This window comes from Urocampus carinirostris, chromosome 1 (genome assembly GCF_059441175.1).
Source record: "Urocampus carinirostris isolate Australia breed hairy pipefish chromosome 1, RoL_Ucar_1.0, whole genome shotgun sequence".
In the NCBI taxonomy this organism is placed as follows: Eukaryota; Metazoa; Chordata; class Actinopteri; order Syngnathiformes; family Syngnathidae; genus Urocampus; species Urocampus carinirostris.
The window spans coordinates 22834929-22857186 of NC_142349.1; the positions used below are offsets into that span (position 1 = coordinate 22834929).

At 40.7% G+C, this 22258-nt stretch overlaps 1 protein-coding gene across 1 annotated transcript in view; it reads left to right on the forward strand.

The window, feature by feature from the left end:
* plekhh3 (pleckstrin homology, MyTH4 and FERM domain containing H3) overlaps nt 1-22258 on the forward strand; it is a 57590-nt gene that overhangs the window by 30294 nt on the left and 5038 nt on the right. Inside the window, exons 4-11 of the mRNA XM_088330530.1 lie at nt 2513-2695; nt 3823-3980; nt 8201-8324; nt 9634-9931; nt 15063-15270; nt 17450-17577; nt 17797-17908; nt 20389-20862. Of these exons, the coding sequence (XP_088186656.1) occupies nt 2513-2695; nt 3823-3980; nt 8201-8324; nt 9634-9931; nt 15063-15270; nt 17450-17577; nt 17797-17908; nt 20389-20862 (1685 nt within the window). The remainder of the gene's footprint in view (nt 1-2512; nt 2696-3822; nt 3981-8200; nt 8325-9633; nt 9932-15062; nt 15271-17449; nt 17578-17796; nt 17909-20388; nt 20863-22258) is intronic.

A 22258-nucleotide genomic window follows, 5' to 3' on the forward strand; every position in this document is an offset into this window, starting at 1 on the left:
TGAAACAAATTAAGGGTGAGCTGTGGTCCACACCAGGACGTATTAGCAGATCTTAAATGGAATCCAGATGGGGATGAATGTGGAACAGGTTTACGAGGTCCCAGGAGCCTCCCCTCCTCCTCTCTCTCCTCATGCTGCTCATCATTTTTTGTGAGTGACAGCAAGCTGAAGTGTAACATGCCTTTTCTGACAGAAGTGTCGAGGTGTTTTGTGCGCCCGCATCCATTTCGCTTATGTTCTGTGCCCGTTCAGCTTGTCTGCATTCCTGATGCACTGCAAACTCTGCCTCTTTTAGTTAAACACTGGGGCATTGCTTGGAGCTATTTTGGTTGCCCTATACTTGTAAGTCAGTGCAGATCATATACAGGGTTCGTACAGGTGCTTGAAAACAGTGAAAATGCTTGAAGTTTAATGTTGTGTTCTTAAGGTTTGAAAAGTGCTTGAATTTTGCATGAAGTGCTTTTAAATGCTTAAATTGTTGCCACATTTCTCAGCTGTCTGACTCGATAGAACACACAATAAATAAACAAGATAAGATAATATCTCCTCAAAAATGATGCAGACGCTGCTCTATGCTGGCTTGTTTTTGCCATTGCATTCCTTCTTGTATCGCTATTTACGGCTGCTGGCATTAGTTGGTATGACATTGTCCAATAAGGCATCATCACTCCCTACGGATCGCACCCAAGAGGACCCGCGCATGCTACCTAAACAGGGCACTATGAAACATCTATTTTTGCAAGGTTTACGAATTAATTGTGAACCATGCCAAAAAAAAAAAAGGTAGCGTTTCCCAGTGGTAAATTCAAATTGGGAAGAACTTCTTGCTTCTGAAGATATAAATTACATTTTACTTTTATATTACCCAACACCTATGTGGGGAGCGATTTGTCTCAAAAATGTTTACACACGTTTTGTTCAGATCCCCTAATGTATTAGCAATTTACTTCAGATCGGAAAATTATGTCTCGAGGAATACACACATGATTAAAAATCGCAAATGTTAATCCCAGATATATTTGTGGCTCTGCAAAATACATGACTACCACTGGATTCCTCCGTTGAGTGGTACTAGACTCAAAAAAACTTGACTTTGAAAGTCCTTAAAAGTGCTTGAATTTGGCCATGAAAAGGCATACACTCTAAGAAAAGCAATTTTGGGCGTAAGGAGGTAGATCGCTCGTCTGGGGACCAAGAGGTCGCAGGTTCGATTCCCGGCTCCTCCGTGTTATACGTCGAAATGTCCTTGGGCAAGACACTGAACCACTAATGCCCCCAATAGCAGGTAGTTGCCTTACATGGCTGACACTGCTACCGGTTAGTTAGTGTGTAAAAGGGAAAAGTGTGAAGCACATTATAAAGCGCTTTGGGAGGTCTTCACTCACTTGAAAAGCGCTATATAAATGCAGACCATTTATATTTACATCTTGAAATGTATAGCAAATCCAAAGTCAATTGTTATGAATATTTCATAAAAAACTGTGGTAGCCAAAAGTTTTTTTTTAGCTTCACTCCAGTTCAAACAGAACAACTCCACAATACATATTTGTATAAAATAGAGTACTGTGCTCTGCAGGGTGAACGTTTTTTTTCCTTTTTGTTGAACAGCGAAAATCCACATCTGTTACATAGGCATTTTATTGTTTTCATTTAAAACATATGTTTTTGTTTAATTCATTTTTACGTTTGTGTTTTATGATGCGTCTGCACAGTGATCCACATTGTATTTCGAGGTTGCTGGCAATAATGCTTTCGGCGTTCTTCACGAGAGGGCATGAGTGAAAGTTTTGGTTTGGACGTTTTATTGTTTCCAATTTCAAGGTAAAACACAGTGTGTTTGAAGAATAGCAATCCCAGTAAGTAGATAAGCTAACAAATTGTCTTGGGGATAAAAACAAACTGTTCGACATTCCTCTATTTTGCCCTTTTATCACATTTCCCTGTTCACTGTTCTTTCCCTTCCAACACTTGGCCTTTCTGACTTTCTACTTTTTCTCACTCAGAAGCTGTAATCATGCAAGCTGTATGACAGTCTTGAATGTCCCAGCCATTAGCTGTCTATATTGGTATACCTTGTCTAGAATTTACCCCGACAATTATTTCCCTCACTGGTTTTTTGCATACAATTAAAGATGTCTAGAATGATCCTGTGAATGCTGACATGTTTTTTTTTTTGTTTTTTGTTTTTTTTTTAAACTGAGACATGCTAAAGTTAACCTGTTTTAATGCAACCGAGGCCTAATTTAGTCAAAATAACAAACATATACAGGCTTAATCCCTTATCTTGGTTTCATGTAGTATCAAGGTGTATGTGTGTGTGGTTCCTCCTACAGATTACTATAACGCGGGTGCGGGTCGACAGCTCAATGATTTGTTGGCTTACACAGTGTAACGGAACATATGTTTTTGTATTCTCACCTTTTAACCCCTGCCTTTATTTTTTGGTCAGTTTCATTTCTTCATCATCTCACTAGTCTTTAAATTTGAATTATTCTTTTTCTGTTTGGTAAAGGCTGGCTTCTGCGTGAGGTTCGTGGAAACTGGATCAAGCAGCGACGCTTCTGGTTCGTGCTCAGCCAAGACTCGCTGGATTATTATAGCGGCCCAGAAAAGGGAGCCCGCCGGCTGGGAACGCTGGTGCTCACCAGCCTCTGCTCAGTCATTTGGCCAGACAAGCAGACCTTCAAGGAGACTGGTGAGTGCACACGCATGCTGACACATGGCTGAGTCACACTCGACGTCTCTGTCATCCTGTAATGTCTGCAGTGTTCCTAACTGTTTGGTGGTTTGTATTTTTTTTTCTGAAATTCCAGTCCAGATGTTTTGGATGTTTTCTGATGTATGTGATGTCTTGTGGTTTTCTTTGTGCTCCCACGTGCACTGTAATTGCAAGTATATTTGGGAAGCCCCAAATGCTGCTCGGCCCAAAATGTGGTCCAAGGTTTGTTTAGAAAGTTTCTAAAGTCAGGCATCCAACTCCCTTCCTTCTCTGAATGGAACAAAATATTTAAAGTACACCATTAAAGCAGTCTTGATAAAATGATTATCAATAGTTTGGAGTTTAGTTACTTAGCCTCCTTGTCCAGAATACTTTGGACAACTCATTGTGCAACATGGTGAATTTTCTCAGGATGAATCCGACTTTCTTCAGGGCTTTTTAATGACCTTCATTTAGCTGCAATAAAACGTTTTGTTCCTTATTCAAGAATGACAAATTCGTACTTCCTCAATTTTTTGCCACTTCTTCATATTTTACTTTCAAATCGTTTTGAGATTTTTCTTTGGATTTGATTGCATTAGTAGAATATGAGGTGAGCCAATACGAACCCAACCATGGAAACAAGAGCTCAAACGGGTTCACTAGGTCCAAATCTGGGTTCACACCTTACCTTCTCAGCTGTAAAATAATCAAAATAATTAACCATGCTGCAATAAGGGACAGTCAAGCAATTTATTTGTAGAGATATTTCCAGACAATAACCCAGCGATTGTTCCGCGACACTATGCTCCTGCAAAGGTATCTCTGAAGTGCCTTACTGAAATTCTTTTAGCAAATGTCAATAGCACCAGGCTTTAAACCATCATCATTATTTGGGGATTAGGAGACCAAAACAAAAATACACATTGCCAAGTCACTTTGCAAAGGTCTGATGAGAGCCATGTGTATCTGACTGGCTTATACAAGACAACTTCTGTTTTACAAAAAAGACTCTGGAACAATTGTGACCCAGTTCCTTTGGCTTATTCGGCATAATCCATTTCCAAGAATGTGCTGATTAATCATCACCAATACAATTTGATGTTTCCATTCTCTCCTTCCAGGCTACTGGAGCGTCACAGTTTATGGACGCAAGCACTGCTACAGGCTGTATACTAAACACTTCAATGAGGCTGTGCACTGGGCCTGCGCTATCCAGAAAATCATCGACACCAAAGCACCCGTCAAGACGCCCACTCAACTCCTAATCCAGGACATAGAGGTACAGTCGAAACCACTCTTGCTGACAAACACAAGCATGATCTACAGGTTATTTTTCTCAGCTCAGTTGCAATGGGAACAACACGGAGGTCCAGAAGTCCAAAGTTTCTTTTCCCTCCTTGATGATGTCATCATATTTCCCTGGTGCTCAAACCCCAAGGCTGAAAGTGGAGATAAAAGTTATTGTTTGGTGCCAAGTCACCATGGATGAATAAAAACAAGACTGGAGTTGGCTGATGAGGGTTATTTTTAGAAGCGAAGTTGCCAGAGCGAACAACTCACTGGAATAATCGAGAAGCAGACAGACTCCTTGTCTCAGGCAAGTCCACAAAGGGAGAAATACCAACAAAAACTAGCCTCAACGAGGTCAGATAAGCGGTCTACTCAACGTTGGGCCCCTGTCTGATTAATCTAACAGTGCGATTGTCTCAAAATTAAAGCGTTAAATCTTTTTAGCAGATTGACCAGGAAGGGGCTGAGTTATGCCGGAGGGGGGCAACGTTGAGTTCTTTAACAGTCCAACCTGTCCTGCGAGTTAAAAAACTGTCAGAGTTGTTAAACATTTCAGCAGCGCCTCTCCACTTGCAAAGAAAGCTGAAAATGAAGCGCAGTTATCTTTTGTGTTCACTTTTTCATGCTATTTTAAATACAAAATTGAAACTGTGGATTTTTTTCTGTTTCAAAATGTAAGCACCAGCTATTCTGCCTTGCATACTTAGTTCTATTTAGGACATATTACTAGGAAGGATAGCTACAGAAAATAATTGGCAAACAGGTGCTTTGGGTGATTTTTTGTGTTTTGTTTATGCAGGGAAATTGGCTTATCTTTGACTGCTTCTCCCAATGCCAACTCAAAGCTTCGTTTAATTAATCATCTTTAGGGCGATTGTTTTTTTACCTCCTAATCTTTGCAGAGTTTAGTTTAATTTCTTGTTTGCCAGCTAGACATATGAGGCTGAAACTTTGTGCAGATCCCGCTTTTTGTTATCTTTATTAGATTGAAAATATTTTGAGATGTTTAGTGGTTAGCGCTTGTGCGGCACAGTTCATGTCATGGGAACCTGTCGTGGGTTCAAATCCAGCTCCAGACTTCCTGTACGGAGTTTGTATGTTCTCCCCGTGCTTGCGTGGGTTTCCTCCGGGCACTCCGGTTTCCTCCCACGTTCCAAAAACATGCATTTCAGGTGAATTGGCCGGTCCAAATTGTCCCTAGGCGTGAATGAGCGTATGAGTTGTCTGTCCTGTGTGCCCTGCGATTGGCTGCCAACCAGTTCAGGGTGTCCCCTGCCCACTGCCCGGATGGCTGGGATGGGCTCCAGCCCCCCCGCGACCCTAACGAGGATAAGCGGTACGGCTAATAAGATGAGATGAGACGCTGTATAAATCTCATAGATCTTCTTGACAGTCTTTGGTTATATATAGGACGTGGCTTTTAGTTCTGTTTTCCTTCCGCACAGTTTAGAGAGCTCCCTTAGTGAAACGGGCAGTATCTGTTCCCGCCATGTAAATCAAAAAAGGCTTCTTCTAACTCAGAGTTTGAAAAAAGGTGATAGCAGAACTTAATCCTCATGCCTCGTGTGTCTGCTAGTGAATGTGTCGTATACCCTCACCATAAATAATTATTCCCTCCTCTCAGATACTATTATTGATAATAGCATAAGATAACATATCTCGCTAACCAGCAAAAGTTGGTCGCAGGCAAATGGACCTTTTTGACCACGGTACAGATTTTTAATTCTGAACATTCATGCATCAGGGACAAATGGACTATTAGGCAACCCCCCACATCTTGGTTTTGAGGTGTCCAGTTATGCCACCAATGATTTTGCACTGCAACTCCAATTACTTTGTCGCTTTGACATTTATTGTTAAGATAAGGAATTGTCAACTATTCATACCAGAGAACAGTATTGGAGCAATACCTTTTTTTGGATACCGGTCATGCCTTTATGGATAGTACTTACAAATTAGAAATGAGAGGACTTTAAAATTGCCATTAATTTCATGTCGCTGTCATGATTTATAGAATATTATTATACACATAAATTCTCTATTTTTGCATTTTGAAATGTACTAGTGGTATGGTATGATAATTGGTGACTACCCAAGAAATGCATACTCATACCGGTATCAGTCTGGAAAATCAAACATTGTTTGATAGCCACTGAGACCTTATGTAAATTGTCCTACCTTTAAAGAAAGACTTGTTTTTGGGAAAGATGAATCTCAGAAATATAATTTTACACTTGCTCTCTGGAGTCCATCATGTTTGTATACCATTCAATTTTCTAACTAAATCCGCTTAATTGAAAAACAACAAAGCTGCTTTAAACTAACAAGCCTGTTGTGGTTGGGTAATGAGGCTATTGTACATTTTTTACATGTTTATATAACAAGCATGCATGTCTTGGCTCTTGACACCAGCACAGCTATTGTAGAAGCAAAATAGAACTGAGTGTTACGTAAAGTTGTGCAATTGTCATGATCAAAGACGGCACGTCTCATTCCTGCTCTTTAAAAAATACGAAGCTATCACAAGCGTTTTCAGAAACACCACAGAAAAATGTGTCGACTCTGTTGCGCTGGGTATGTGTGTCTTTAACTCCACCGATGAGAAAGGTGGCTGCGAACGTTTGAGGATGGGGGGAAAAGTCAAGGGAGTGGCAATGCCAATGTTACTATTAGCAACAGGTGCGGCATCGTAGGGCGAAGTGGCCGTTGGCAAAAGATGAAAATTAGTCCAGACGTTTGGGAAACTGACTACTGAAACACAAAGACCTCTTAGATAAAACACAGCATCCCTATTTTGCTGCTTCCGTTTGACAGGTCATTGCTTGACCTCATTGGCATTTTTGAAGGTGCCCAGAGCAGTGTTCCAGTCACCCCTACCACTCATTCCAAGATGCACACAAAGGTATTCCGAGATTCTAAAACATGCAAAATGTGGTGCAAAAATACATGCTTTAAAAGAATATATATATATATATATATATATATATATATATATATATATATATATATATATATATATATATTCAGGCATGAAAATATCTCACGATATGGATGGTATGTTCCAATTATTTTCTGGGATCATGCATTTTGAAGACAGCATGTCTTGTCTTTGTCATGCTGAGCTGCGACATCAACGGAGGATCACCAGCACCCTAGCAAGCCAGTCGACATTGTTTCGAGTTTTAATTAGTCTAAGAGGTTACAAGTGTTGCGGTAGTCATTATAGAGAATGCCTAGGCGTTGTGTCACCGGCGGATGCAGTAAAGGTACAACAAACTGGCAAAAATATCACAATGAACCGCCAAGTAAAAACCCAAAGCTAGCCGACCAAGGAAGCCACAGTGAGCATCCATGCTAACCAGGTACCATCAACAAAAAAGCAGGAACGGCTACAACGACGAACGCCAAGCCGGCTGGGAATAAACAAACTAAGGAACATGGCAAAACCGTTGCTGACGGCAGGCTAGCTAATCAAAAACCATACAGTGAGCAGCTAGGCTAACCGTGGACAGACACTGAAAATCGTAATCAGGTACGGTGACGACACAAAGCTGGCAGGAAATAAGCAGACCAAAGAACACGGCAAAACCGGCGCTAACGCCAGGCGGCCAATAAAAAAAACACGCGGTGAGCAGCCAGGCTGAACGGGAACCAACACCTAAAGGCAGCACTGGCTACAGTGATAAACGCTGGCGAGAATGAACCAAGGTAAATGGGAAAACGGGGGGTGACGCCAGGCTTGCTTGCCCCACAATACACAGTTGGCAATCAATGAGCGCCAACCTGGGGCAAACAAAACAAGAAAACCCTTTGCAGCACTGACGCTAACCGGGAGCTAGCTGCCCAAAATTACCCCAACCACGATACACGCATAGAAAAACACAAACAGAAAGCCACAATTGCCTACCTAAAGTTGCTTTCTGTTTCGGACTTGCTTCACACATTGTGTTAACGGGATTCACCATTTTGAAAGTGCTGTGTTCCTTCAATAACCTCAGAGCCATTGCCAAATGGGTCAACTTTGAGACTACATTTCTTGAGTCCCCGGCACATGGAATATTTTTCAAAATACTTGCTTTATAGTGGGAAGGAACACCACACGTGCTGTGCCCAATCAAAAAAAATATGTTTGGGGATACCTCTAATGACTCACTTTGTTGAGGGAGATTAACCTTCTCAATAACTTTCCTTTCACCATTTGTCTTCCAGGAGAATAAGTTCAACCCTGAGGTGGTGGAGCACATCTACGCACACAACCCCATTCTGAAGTACACCCACGGCCCCCTATACGCCCCTCTGCTGCCTTTCCCTTATGGCAGTCTGGAGCACACTTGTAAGTCCTTAGACGCATTAGATTCACATTATGTGTGATGTACTAAAATCGTATGTTCAATGTGCATCCCATTGGCTTTTCCTTTGGCTTTTTTGTTGTATTAGCCTCAAAAAGGGAGGTGTCTAGAGAGGAAGAATGTGATATAATTTTCTGCTTTATTTAATCAATAATGACATTGAAAACTTGACATTTTTGGTATGAATCAAAGTCATAAATGTTGTCACTGATAATTCCTTTGGCTAATGTTTGTGATTAAATTCACTTTTTTTGTGGTTTTGCATTGTGACTCACATTTTTCAGAATTTTTTTTCCGATGTTGTTGTTTTCTGCTATAAAAACAGCCAGCTAATGTTTTAGTCATCATTAAATAAAAATAGGGGATGTCCAATTTTTGGGCAATTCTGAGTCTTTCTTTGGTTTCAAGTACATGCCGATACTAGACCGAGTCCCAAACGGATACCTTGGCAATTAATGTTTTGTTTTTTCATAAAACTCACTATAAACAGGTAAGAGTACAATGCTGTCATAAGCACTTTAGTCACAAAGTAGCTGTTTTTATTAACTGATTTCTGATTTTTGTCATACACTTTGAATGACATTTGGGGATTTTATCTTATTTTATTTTATGGACAAACAAACAAAATGGAACGTTATGCACGTTATGCACGTTCCATTTTGTTTTTTTAAATCCTCAAAATGAAAATGACATCAAAAATTGGATTTCTTTTTTGCAATTCTCTCATTGTATCAAAGCAACGAAACACACCATAATAAACATTGTCATGACGTTAAACTTGAGGAAGTCATACAATCACTCTCTACAGGATAAGTTGCATTAAACTTAGTCACTTTTATAGTAGGCTAATATAGATACACACAGCACACGTTGCATTCATTATAAGGTTCATATAAAGCTTTACATTTGTTGCGGCTTCAGACAAATTTGTTTTTGGGTCAAATACGGTTCTTTTAACATTTTTGGTTGCGGAACCCCTGCACTTACAGAACCCATTTTGGCTGTTTGTCTCGAGGGAATTCTGTTTGCGGCAGCTCATAAAACATACACATGAAAACACCAGCCAGTCACCTAGAGCAATTTGATTGGGTGAGTGGTAGGGATAAGTGGATGTCTGCACACACAGTACCATCCCCTCTCTCTCTAACAACCTTGCTGATGCTGCCATAAAAAATACCACAAAAAGCCCAAAAATAAAATCAAGCAAGTAAATCCTTGCTCAGCCAATTTGTTTGACAAAACAGTCACATGATATTGTTATTCCCACTTGTAAGCATTGTGAATGGTTCACAGCTCACCACGGCAAGGGTTATGGCTCATTGTGTGAGGAGGCTGTCAAGCTCTTCAACGGCCTGCAGCAGTTGGAATCGGCGCACAACGCCGTGCCGATTATCCAAGGGGTTTTGCAGACTTGCTTGGACCTGCGGCCGCTGCGCGACGAGGTCTACTGTCAGTTGGTCAAGCAGACCAGCCACACGCCTGCACCTAACACTGCCGCCCACTTGCGCTACTGGCAGCTGCTCACCTGCATGAGTTGCACCTTCCTGCCCGGTGCCGCTGTCCTCAAGTATCTGCGATTCCACCTCAAGAGGTAAGATTCCAATATTTAACTACTGTTCTATCTATCTACCAACCATGGTCATATCCCTCAAGAGGGGTGACCGACAGCAAGACAAACACATACAATAACAAAGAAAATAAAAGGGGGAAAAAAAGAAAAAAAACACTGCTGTAACGGGTAGTATTCAGCTGATTGGACCTAACCATACAGTGCCCTTGACAAGGTTATTCATATTGTTATCATGTTGGTTTGGATCAAGTTTGACCAATTCCTGAAGATTTGCGGCATTCAGTTTAAAGAGCACAGCTTTTATGTAGAAGACAATAATTAGAATACGAACTTACGCTGATACCATCAACCGTAAAATAGAGAATGCTTTGGAGGTAAGTTTGGGTCTAAAAAGTTCCGCCCAACCTGATCCAGGCCCAATGATAGAAAAGCCCCGATCAGTTAACGTGATTTGCAGGACCTAGCCAAAATTTTATTTGTGAGGATTTGGAATGAGGAGAGATGATATATGATAACAAATTAAAGCATGCACTTTGTAATGAAATCTAAGTTAATTAAGACTGTATAAACATTTACCTTTTTTCCGTGTCTGCATACTTTAGGTTGCACTCACCAACAGTTTTTCATCCTTGAAGGACTTTTTAAGAGTTGAAGGCAAGATTTTAAGGCTGCCAGTTATTTTGGCAGATTAAAATATGTGCCATTGATCACAGCAGCGGTATGTCCTTAATAGTCCAGTGTGGCACTTTGAGAGAGAGACAGGAAACAAATAAAAACAATGATGGATGGATATTTATCTTTAAAAAAACGGCCGCAAGAAAAAAGCCTGGGGCGACTTGAACGTCATGATTGACGTTTTGGGGCTCAGGTTCGGGCTGAACATCTTACCTCTACACAGTTGTAGACGACATGACACAGGAGAATTAGGCTTGGGATGTTTTTTTTTTTTTTTCAAAGTACATGTTTTTAGGGCAGCACGGCATGGTTAGCGCCTGTGCGGCACAGTTCATGTCATGAGAACCTCCTGCGTGGGTTCAAATCCAGCTCCAGACTTCCTGTGCGGAGTTTGTATGTTCTCCCCGTGCTTGCGTGGGTTTCCTCCGGGCACTTCGGTTTCCTCCCACATTCCAAAAACATGCATTTCAGGTGAATTGGCTGGTCCAAATTGTCCCTAGGTGTGAATGAGCGAGTGAGTTGTCTGTCCCCGTGTGCCCTGCGATTGGCTTGCAACCAGTTCAGGGTGTCCCCTGCCCACTGCCCGATGATTGCTGGGATGGGCTCCAGCACCCCCGCGACCCTACTGAGGATAAGCGGTGCAGTTGATGAGATGAGATGTTTGTAGAAATTTTATTTGATACTCATTTTACAGACCCACCCACAGTGAATGGAATCAAGGATTTTTATAGAAATAAACATGACTTGACCTAAACTATAATTTGACAAAATAATGAACACACAGTCTTAGTTTTAAATGCACTCTGCGCATAACAACAAACTATTCATTTGTGTTTGAGATTAATAACGTATATTTGGATACAAAAGTAGAAAAAAAAAACCTTTGCTACACGACTTTAAAGTGAATCAAAAACTACAAAAGAAATCTTGAAACAAATAGGCAGAAAAGTATAGCATCAAAATATTTTTGGTATGACTCAACACCTCAACTTTAAGTTTCTGAGAGGGTTTCTTCTTTTAGAAGAGAAAGAGCTGACCGTGGAACACTTTGACACATAGTGCAATGTGAATTGAATTATCCTGAGCATTGGATAATGTCTGTGGCCTAAAACTGTATGTCTCATTGAGTTAGTCAAAGAAAAATAGTGAGAAGAAGGGAATGACGAAAGATGGATGCCATGCAAAAAAGTTGAAAATGTGCAGCTCTTTAAGAAAACTGTCTTTGTCAACTCATAATATTATTCAGACTGTATTCCCTTAATTGTTGAGTTAAACTCAGATGCTGCTGTTGTGAGAACCCTAACGCGAAACTGAGATAAAGAGGAAAAAAATCGGTCTGCATTGCCAAGCGGCACTAGAATTTTTAAGTTATGGATTTGGGAACGCCTCCGGATTCAATCGGATGTGCTTGTTGAAGGGGCCGGGGATAGGGAGGTTTAGCCGTCCCTGCTGAGGTTGCTGCTCACGCGACCTGACCCCGGATAAGCGGAAGAAAATGGATGCATTTGTAGCTGTGAATTAGCTCTTTACACCATGAGCTTTTCAATCCACCTCGCGTTCTCTGCCCTCATCAAACAACAGCCGAGTTGCTTATCTGCAGAAGTGATTGCCGGGTCAAATAACTTGACGCCTTCTCTTTGTTCGGATGTACTTTTCTCGCCACTCACTTTGTAAGCGCCAAGCCTGAAGCTGGGCATGGGACCCAGAAAAGCTTCCACATTGCCTTCTAATGTGCAGGGAATCAAATCGGCTAACCAAAGGGTGCAAATGTGGGGTCCAACAGCCTCACTAGAACATTCCTAATTATGTTTCAGAAACTGAAAGAATTCCCACATTCGTTGTAATTCAAAAGAAATCTGGTTTGAATGCCTCTCATGAGCCGATTCTGCTTCCTTGCGTTATGTAAGTTAATTTCCCCCCCCCCCCTTTTTTTTTTTTCCATCCTTTTTTTTTTGTTGAGGCGTGCCTGAAGTTGTTCTAACATGGATTCTTTCTTTTATTTTAGGATGAATGATTAAAAATCCATTAGAATTCCCAGATGTGTGACACTTTATTTAAGTGGTTATTAGAGGTAAGATTTTAGTCACAGGCCCGAACCAGACGAAATAACCGAAGCACAAAGTAGGTTTCTCTGTATTTTGTCAGCCGCACGAGTTATTTCATCTATTGAAGTCTTTATTTAGAATGTGATATTTTTGGGTGAGAAAAATGACAAAATGTTTATGACTGGCACAAGTTTTTTTTCTTGTGAGGACTAAACCTTTAACATCATAATGTTTTTTTCTTTCATTTCACACCTGGGCTACTCAAAGGGAAGCTTTATAAGACTTGGCTGCTCACACTTTTGCTGGCACGCTGATCAGGCAAAGAAGCGGCAGGTGAATGCCATTGGCAGGAGCGGAAACACCCTTTCCTGTTTGGCGTGCTTAGCTAAAACGAGGCTTTGAAGCGCTTTTTAGCGTCCCCAAGAGCCAAAGCTCAATGTTCTCACGTTTTCTTGTTTCGGCAGCCCAAAGAAAATAAAACTTTAAAGGTCCGACGTGGTCCAGTTGCCGTGTCGCCCTCTCAAAGTGGTTCAGCTCACTCTGAGAACGACACATGGGAACAATTTGTGTTTCTTACGACTGCCAAGTTGGTTCTGTTTTGATTGGGGTGGCTTTGTTGGGTGGGGAAGCATATTTGGCTCCTCAATTCAAAATCATGTATTTTCCCACCCATGACATTAAGGGTTAGAAAAGCTAATTATTTCAATACTCCAGTCATAGGTTTTAAAAATATATGTTTAATGATTTTCTGTTATTAAAACAAACCAATTTCACATAGAAGACGTAAGGTTAAGTTGAGAAGTTTTTACTCATTTTTCCACTGTTTTTTTATAAAAGGACAGTGTGTAATATTTGACCATAAATGTTGCTCCATTCTGTAGTGCAACCAAAATCGATTGCTACAAAGCACAAGGAAGAATTCAAACTACGACAGGGGTCTCCAACGTGGTGCCCGCAGGCACCAAGATGCCCTCTTAGAGCAGCTGAGGTGCCCATGGAACTCTTTTGGATGTAGCTTGACAGCGCTGGGTCATTGGGATTTTCTAGTAAAATTATTTTTTTTAGATGTTGGCTGAGTCCGTTAACCTTATGTCCGATAATTAACCTGATAATATTATAGTAACAACAACGTTATTCTAGAAAGGTGTATCAAACTGATTAGTAACAAAAAAAATATTATATTTTTATTAGTTAGATTACCCTGTTACTGAAAAAATATATAAAAAAAAAAAATAGAATATACTGCTGCTGCCTAGCGGCGTTATTTATAATGGCATAATTCCCAACACTGCCTATAGTATAAAATGCAGGTCTACTTGTGGTCCCATGAGCCAAGAAAAGATCTGCAGGTTAGTGAGTGTTCTCCATTTGGGGCCCCAGTGCTCTTTCCTCTGAGATTCGATCTGCAATTTCAGTTGAATTGTTTAAATCTAGGCTTAAAACACACTTCTATTCTATAGTTTATGAATGACCTTTGTTTCATGTTGATCATGTTTGTGTGTTGCAACATCCATGGCAGCCTGGTCATCATGGAAGGGAGGTCACCTCATGTGCGATCCCTTCTCAGGGTTTCTTAATTTCCTCATGCTGAGGTTTTGTGTTTTTCCTGTCTGTAATCTGAACAGCCATTTGAGACTTCTTGTGATTAAGGGCTGTACAAACAAACCAGACTTGACAAACCGCACTATTTTTCTTTTCATTTTTTTTATCTTTTGATGTTTATGTGATAGTTGATACGTTTATCATGTTTTTAATATTAAAAGATGCAAAGGAGATTTCAAAGGTTGACTATTATTGTCCACTGTTTGTTGTTTTGACTATTACCTAATTGTCGCTATCAGCCAATCATGTGGCAGTTCTTTGTTTTCCAGCTCCCTTTGGAGTTATCTGTTTTTTGTAACTTTGAAGATTTAATGAAAAGAGGGGGCTCAGGGAGGGCTTTAAGATGGGATGAAGCTCACTCATATGAAGGCTCCTCTCCTGGTTCTCCTTGCAAGTTCAAAACCCATTGATGTTTTCACTCCTTATTCTGAATGTCCACTAAAGTTTAAACATAACAAAAGTTGATGTATTTTTGCTTGTTATTCAAATAAACATTGATTTTTCTTGGCAAACTTTTATACCGCTAAGAGGCGCAAAATAATACACAATTAGTTACAATTGCTCTTTTGTTTTTTTCCTGAGTGGATTTGTTTTTTGTTGGGGTGAGATTTTTGTTGCTATTCTATTTAGTACTTATGTTAAAATATTCCCCTCTATATATAATACAGTCATTTATAGTCTGCCAGTCATGTTGAAAAAAATATTTTTTGACATCTATTGCTCGCACTGACCCTTAATCTGTCCAACAGGGTTGTGTAGACGATTCATAGACAATTATATCCTCTGTTAGGACTGGACTTGCAAATGAAACGTTGTCACTCCTTTTGTAGAATTCAAAACCAGAGTCCGGAATCTGAGATGGACAACTATGCCTCCTTCATCAGCGAGGCTCTAGAGAAGACCAAGTGCCGCGAGTGTGTGCCATCTTGGGAGGAGATCCAGATGCTGATGAGCAGGCAGGAGATGGTGTGCACCGTGCACTACCCTGGACCCGGCTGCTGCCAGCTGTACATCAGCTCGCACACCACCGCCAGTGAGGTTCGTATTTTCACTTTATCGACATATGCAGGATTTCAGGATTCATGTCTTATTGGCCAACAAATGATAGAAAGCATAGCAAAAACTAAGTATCCATTTCAATTGAATTTCTGTCGCCATTTTTCCTCGATCAATGGCAAAATTCTGCATGAAAGTACAAATAAAAGCCTAAAGCAGGGGTTGGTACCCTTTTTGAGTCAAAATATTTAATTTAACTTTATTTATTTTTCTTGCATCTGCCGTAGAGTCGATCTGATCTGATCAGCTAGCTCGGCAATTCAGAGGTAAAAAAAATTCTCATGTATTTGTGAATAAGTACGCACATAGACATCTACATTTATATGCTAGATTTCATTTTATATTTATTTACAAATAGACCAGTTTATCAATTTGCTTTTGAAACATTCAGAATTAAAGTAATGTAAGTCCCTTTATTAAGAACTCAATTTGCATTTAAAGACTCAATATGCCAAAGAGCTAGCTCAAAAGTTTTTCTTTTGTTTTGTTTTTTGCATGAAACTTGATTTATGTCTTTAAACAAACGATAGAGGAATTAGCACGTACAGAAAAATGTAGCCAGCTATTTGCACATTGGCCTTAAGTGCAGTCCACAAGATGGGACACTGGGGACAAGACTCCCACAATATTTTAGTTTGTCGTTCCCTTTTGAGATTATATATACTTTATAAAATATATTTTTACCATTTTGAAACCTGATGGGCCACTTGTGGGCTGCAAGAGCCACTGTAAAATGAAACCGCTCGTTCCTTGGTCAATCCTTTTTCGACGGTGTTACAGTAAATAATGGAAATTACAGAGGGAAACAATAAAACAATATCATGTAAAGAAAAGTTTTTTATTTGATTGTTAAAATCAATGCTGATATGTTTACTGAAAATGGCAAGAATAAAACGTCGCCGATTAACATTTCTTTGAAACGATCACTAATTGAGATTGCCTGTCCATATTTACAAAGACATATTTCCTTAAACTATGTACAACAATGGTGGTCAATTTCTGAACTGTTTATGTGTGAGGGATTTTTTTTCAAATATTATTTGTATTATTTACATTATTCTTACATTATAAAGGTTGTGTTGCACTTACCCAGTGTTTCTCAAATAGTGGGGTGCATGAGGCTCTGTCAGGAGGAACTTGTTTTTTTTTTAACCGTCTGAGAATCAAAGTGCAAACACACCTCAATTTCGTTAAGGGGCAGTGGCGCTCTTATTGGTAGCCTATGCACTTACGGGGCAGTGGCGCTTTTATTGGGAGCCTATGTGCTCGGTGGTGAAGGAGAATTTGCCCACAGAGTATGAAGTAGTAAGTATAGTAAACCCTCAAGTTCCACCTTGAACAAATTCTTAATAGGGAGAGAAAGGCAGGCATGGAGAGATTGAGATAAAGAGACAAACAAAGGTCTCCTTCCAAAAGACGAGAGAATATGAGGAATCAATTGTAGCATCTGAGGCAAGGAGAAGAGGAGATACCAGTGCTCTTACTGTGTCTAAAAATGTTGGCAGTGGACAGCATGTAGCCAAATAAATCACTTAAATACAGTACACTCCAATCACACTCATACTCGCTTGAGTTGTTTCACCAAACGCACAGACAGAAGAGACAGTCCACATCAATATCGAGCAATCATTTGTTTCGTGAAAGGTTTTCTTCTTCCTAGGGGGCCATGACAAAAAGTAATTGAATAACAATATTTTAACCCAACATTTTCTGCAAAGGAACATCAATTCACTATAATGAAATTCGTGAAAATATGTCCTACAGTACTAATTCAAAAAGTGTATACATTTTCCTTGCTCTACACAAAACAAGCCAAAAATATGCAACCATGTTTTGAGGCCCCACAGGGAATCCAAAAGTGTTTGGTTTACAAATTATGAAATAACTTGTCTCCTGGCATTATCAAAGCCGGCAATCCATTTGCAAAACCTAATCTTAGGTTTTATGACTATGTGAAGAATCACATATCGTGAGTATTTTGTGGGTGGAAAGATTTGAAATAACCAGACTGGGTATCACAAAGAGTCGGCAAATATACATGTGGATCAAAACATTATTCCAACTACGCTACACTCTTTACGTTTTCATTTTCCGTTTCCCCAAAAAAGTAATACGTACAAAAGTGAGGTCATTTTCGTTGCTCACTTTGTGTGTTCCTCAGGTGGTGCAGAGGATGCAGCAGAGGCTGGGCCTGAAAGACAGCAAGAACACATTTGCGCTGTACGAGCAAAACGCGATGTGGGAGCAGCCGGTGCCGGGCGGTGCGCTCGCCGCAGACATCCTCACCCGGTAGGACGCAAGAAAAGCTTTTCCACTTCAAGCTACTGCACACACATACTGATAAATAATGTAGTGGCACTGTTGGTGGTTAACATTACATACAATGGGTCTCTAATGGTGTTCCAGGTCTCAAAACCACCTACCACCTCTTTATTTTTCTCACACAACAAATGTATTTCTACACTGAGTCTTGATGGTTCCTTTTCCGACTGTTGGCTTTGTGTCCAGCCAAGAGTGCCTCTCCAAAGGCCAACGCAAACTGTGCTTCAAACTCTACTGCCTGCTAGACGCCGACAGTATTTCAGTCGACAGCATTGAGTATCTCTTCCTCTTCGAGCAGGTAATAAACACTACGCTTGGGCAATGTTTTCCAAGGTGAACTTCTGCAACACAGCCAACTCAAATGTAAAAGTTCATAATAGAATCAAGAAGTTTTGGTTGATCAGCAGGTTCCAATACAAGAAGCTCTATGATGCTGATAAGCTAACTATGTTTTTAATATTTGACCCCTGCAAAAGACATTACCGTATTTTCTGCACTATAGGGCGCACCTAAAAGCCTTTATTTTTTTCAAAAGCTGACCATGCGCCTTATAATACAGTGCGCCTTATATATGGATCAATATGAAGTCGCAAAGTCTTGCAACTAAAGCATCAGCCGCCGACTAGATTTTCCCCCGAAGGCGAAGTCGTCCGCGGTGTATGCTGGGATTTATATACCGGCGTTTCATTTCCTAACCAATGTGTCAATCATCATTTGAATCAGTCACTATTGGCTAAAGTTATTCGGAGGTAAAGGGGGCGGATCCTTTTTATCATTTACAGGCTCGCATAGGCTAAAGGGGTGAAACAAAGCCTGCAATTGGCTGAAAAAGATGAATGTGAATCACAGGTTGGGTTGCACTATGGCATGGAGAAAACCATTTTTACTATTCTGTATTTGTAAATATTTAACTCTCCTGGATTTACTACACTCACGGTTGTAAGAAGACCATGGTACGTATCATTAATGAACGTGAAGGCTGCAAAAGAACTTAGGTGCGTTATGCGTCTTTATATTTTCCCGGTATCTTGTTTTAGAACGATTTTGATGTTTCTGTGATGAGTCTTTTTTTAAACTAAATTCAATTCAAGTGTTTATTGTCATATGCACAGTAAAGAACCCGCCTTATAGTGCGGAAAATACGGTACATAGGATGCCACTTTGTTATTTAGACCACGTGAAGTGCTGGGAAATGCTTCTTGCCATAGACCACGCAATAAATTAAGAAAATCGAAACAAGTGCGTAAAAATGACGCCGGGAGCTTCGCCCTCAGTTGTCATGTGAAGCGTCACTTTCCCATACTGATCGCATCCAAGAAGACGGATGCAGAAGACTAGTCATGGCAATTCCGACTCTTTTTCGAGAACCGACTCAGGGCGGCATTGGCTCAGAAGGTGGAGCGCTCGTCTTGGGATCAAGAGGTTGCAGGTTCGAGTCCCGGCTCCTCCGTGTTGTATGTCGAACTGAACTAATGCCCCTGATAGCAGGTAGTTGCCTTGCATGGCTGACACTGCTATCGGTTGGTTAGTGTGTAAAAGGGAAAAGTGTGAAGCACATTGTAAAGCGCTTTGGGAGGTCTTTATTGACTTGAAAAGCGCTATATAGATGCAGACCATTTACATTTACTCTTTCGGTTGTGCGTGCATTGTTAAAGTAGGAGGGCAGAATTCAGGTCAGTTTACAGCAGACGAATGACACAAAAAGACCATGGATCATTGATAGGAACATACCAAAATGGCACAAATATTGTGCTAGCAGCAAGATAGCGACTTTATTTTAGTCATAAAAGTCAGTCTTTTGATCAGCGTTGGATTTCTTCCTTTGAAGGGACTGGAAAATTGGCCTGAAAGTGCTTAAAAAGGGCTTGAAAAGCATTAAAAGGCTTACGAACCATGAGACCTGCTTTTTTGTCTTAATATAAAAAGGGCTCAGTGGAGGGCCTTAAGAACAGGTTAGAATTTCTTATCGGAGGTGTGGGCTCTCCTGCTCTCTTTGCAAGTTAAAAATCCATTGATGTCTTCTCTTCTTACTTTGAGTGTCTACTAAACTTTAACTTTATAATATGCTCTTTAATTACGTAGTCAGTTGTTGCCACAGTTATTTTATTTGTCAGCTAGAAAGCAACTATTGCCTGGTTTTCATGTCAACATTTATCAAGTATGTATTTCAGTGGATGAGCTTGAGTTGTATAAATAATAGCCATCTGCCACTATTGGAAAAAGTACGGTGGCCCCCTCCCTACATACGATGATGATTTAATACTGGATCGAGCTTGTATCTGGAATTTCTCATTTGTCAAACAAAACGTCACCATAAGAAATAACTGATAACCAATTAATTTGTTTCTGGCCTCCCCAAATCATCCAAGTTAACCCAAATAGCTATAAAACACGTCTTTTTTATCAATAAAAATACAATAAATAAATAATAATTTAACATAAAATACAGTAATAAGAAAAAATCAAAATGGAGATGTATGCATCCTGGTAGAGGAGTGAAAGAGAGGGGTGTGGAAGGAGTGAGGGAGCAACAAAAACAACACAAGGGCGCGGGATCTGGTCTGTATGACGGACGAGAATTAGCTGATGCGCCATCTCGTGAACTCTCCCCTCTCGTCGTAGCGTCTGGAAATTCTTGTAACTTAGATTATCTCTCATTTGTCGGGCTATAGTTATGCCCGAAAGACCTGTTGTATCTCGAATTTGCCGTAACTAGAGTAGCTCGTATGTAAGTGGGCAAGTGTATTGTATTTTTGACCTTGTATTTTGAACCGTCAGTGCCACGAGATGGTGATCCGCGGCCAGCTGCCCGCCTGCGAGGACGACCTCAAAACGCTGGCGGCTCTCCGGCTTCAGGTGGTTTTGGGGGACTTTGGCACACACGCGCCTTTCCCGCCCTTGGACCAGCTCTTCCCCAACCACTTGTTGGAAGCTCACGTCCTGGTGGGCCGGGCACTACTACCCTGCAAGGTGGCGGTGCCCGCCGTGTGCCCCGCCACCCAGCACTTTCCCAGCGGCCTACTGGCGGGGGCGTTGTGGAGCCACACGGCGGCACATAAGCAAAAGGTGGAGAAGGACTTGCGCCTGTGCAGCTGCATGAAAGAGGAGGCAGCTGCTGTCATGGCAGCCATCTTGGAGCGCTGGAAGGGCCTGGCGGGCTCCAGCTGCAGAGACAGTATGGCCGCCTACCTGGCCATTGCTCGCCAATGGTCTGGCTTTGGATGCACGCTTTATGAAGTCGACTTCTGCATCGTGAGTTGTTGTTCGTGTCTAACATTCGTGTCATTCTTGAAACCCAGACCTGTTTTTCTCCACATCTAAATCAAACCTTGAATAGTCGTGAAAAATAAATATTGAAACATTGATCCTTTTCGGCACTGTGGCAAATGAATCTACCAAATATCCAAACGGTACATATACAAGTACCACTGCAATGCTAATGAAATTGTTTCAATATTCAAACAGCAGTGCGCAAATCTCATTGAAACAGCGAGCTTCATTAGTGGTCCCCAACCACCGGGATATGGGCCATTTGACACCAGGACGAACATAAATAAAATCAAGTTCCATCATGTTTTGCCTAATATTGTTTCACTGACAGTGCAACATTCACAACGAACAGGAACTGTGCAGAATTACAATTTTATTTAAAGCATTTAAAACAAATGTTAAACGGAGACGTGTCTTTTTAAGTTTTTCCTGCCATTTTTATGTTTCACACATCAGGGGACAATATTCAAGTCTGGTGTGCGTTAGTTTGAATTTTTCGGAGGATTTTCCTTGTTCGCATTAGCTTTCTTTGCATTTTTCTTGTCTGCTCACTCTTCTGTCTCTTGGCGGCCTCATTCAGATGCCACACACGCAGCACACTAATGACCCCGCTCCTCGTAAGCCTGCGCCCAAGTTGCCTGACTTCAAAACATGGCTCGGACCAAAAACGTCGCAAAACTAACTGAAAAGTGCCATGTAATTAAAGTGCAATTAATGAGACAATATCAACACCCAGGTATAAACGAAGGAAATTAAATGTTGAATGCAATTTAATGTGTGGGATCATGTGCCCTCCTTCACAGCATCCCTCCAAGTATCGATTCATTGACTTCATGCACTCATTCTCGTTTGTCTTCTATTTTCATATACATAATGCACTCATGGGTGAATTGTGTCTATCATCATCCCAATTACTGAAACTAGAGAGATAGACGTGTTGGAAATTTAGAAACGGAACACTTAATGTGTTGAAAAGATATTGAGTTCTTGATGTAAACTAAAACAAAGCACATCTTATCTGCCATGTGAAAGAGAACGTTTTATTTTTGCTCAAGAGACACCACAGGAAAGGGTACCCCTACTACCTCGTGGTTAAAGGATCCAACCAACGATCCAATACACAATACCAAAAATGTGGGCACTTTTCTTTTGATCTACAAGCTTGGGTTTCCTGGTCTTCTTTTTCAAGGTTACATTGTTCATGCATCTTAAATACAATGTATTAGGTATTTTATTGGTATATTTGGCATTTGGGTAATCCAAAAGTCATCGAAAGTAATCAAGTTACATCACTTTAACAAAATAGTATTCGGATTACGTTAGTGATTACATTTTTCAACAGGTAGTTAAGTGGTAAAGTAATCCCCCCAACCCTGGT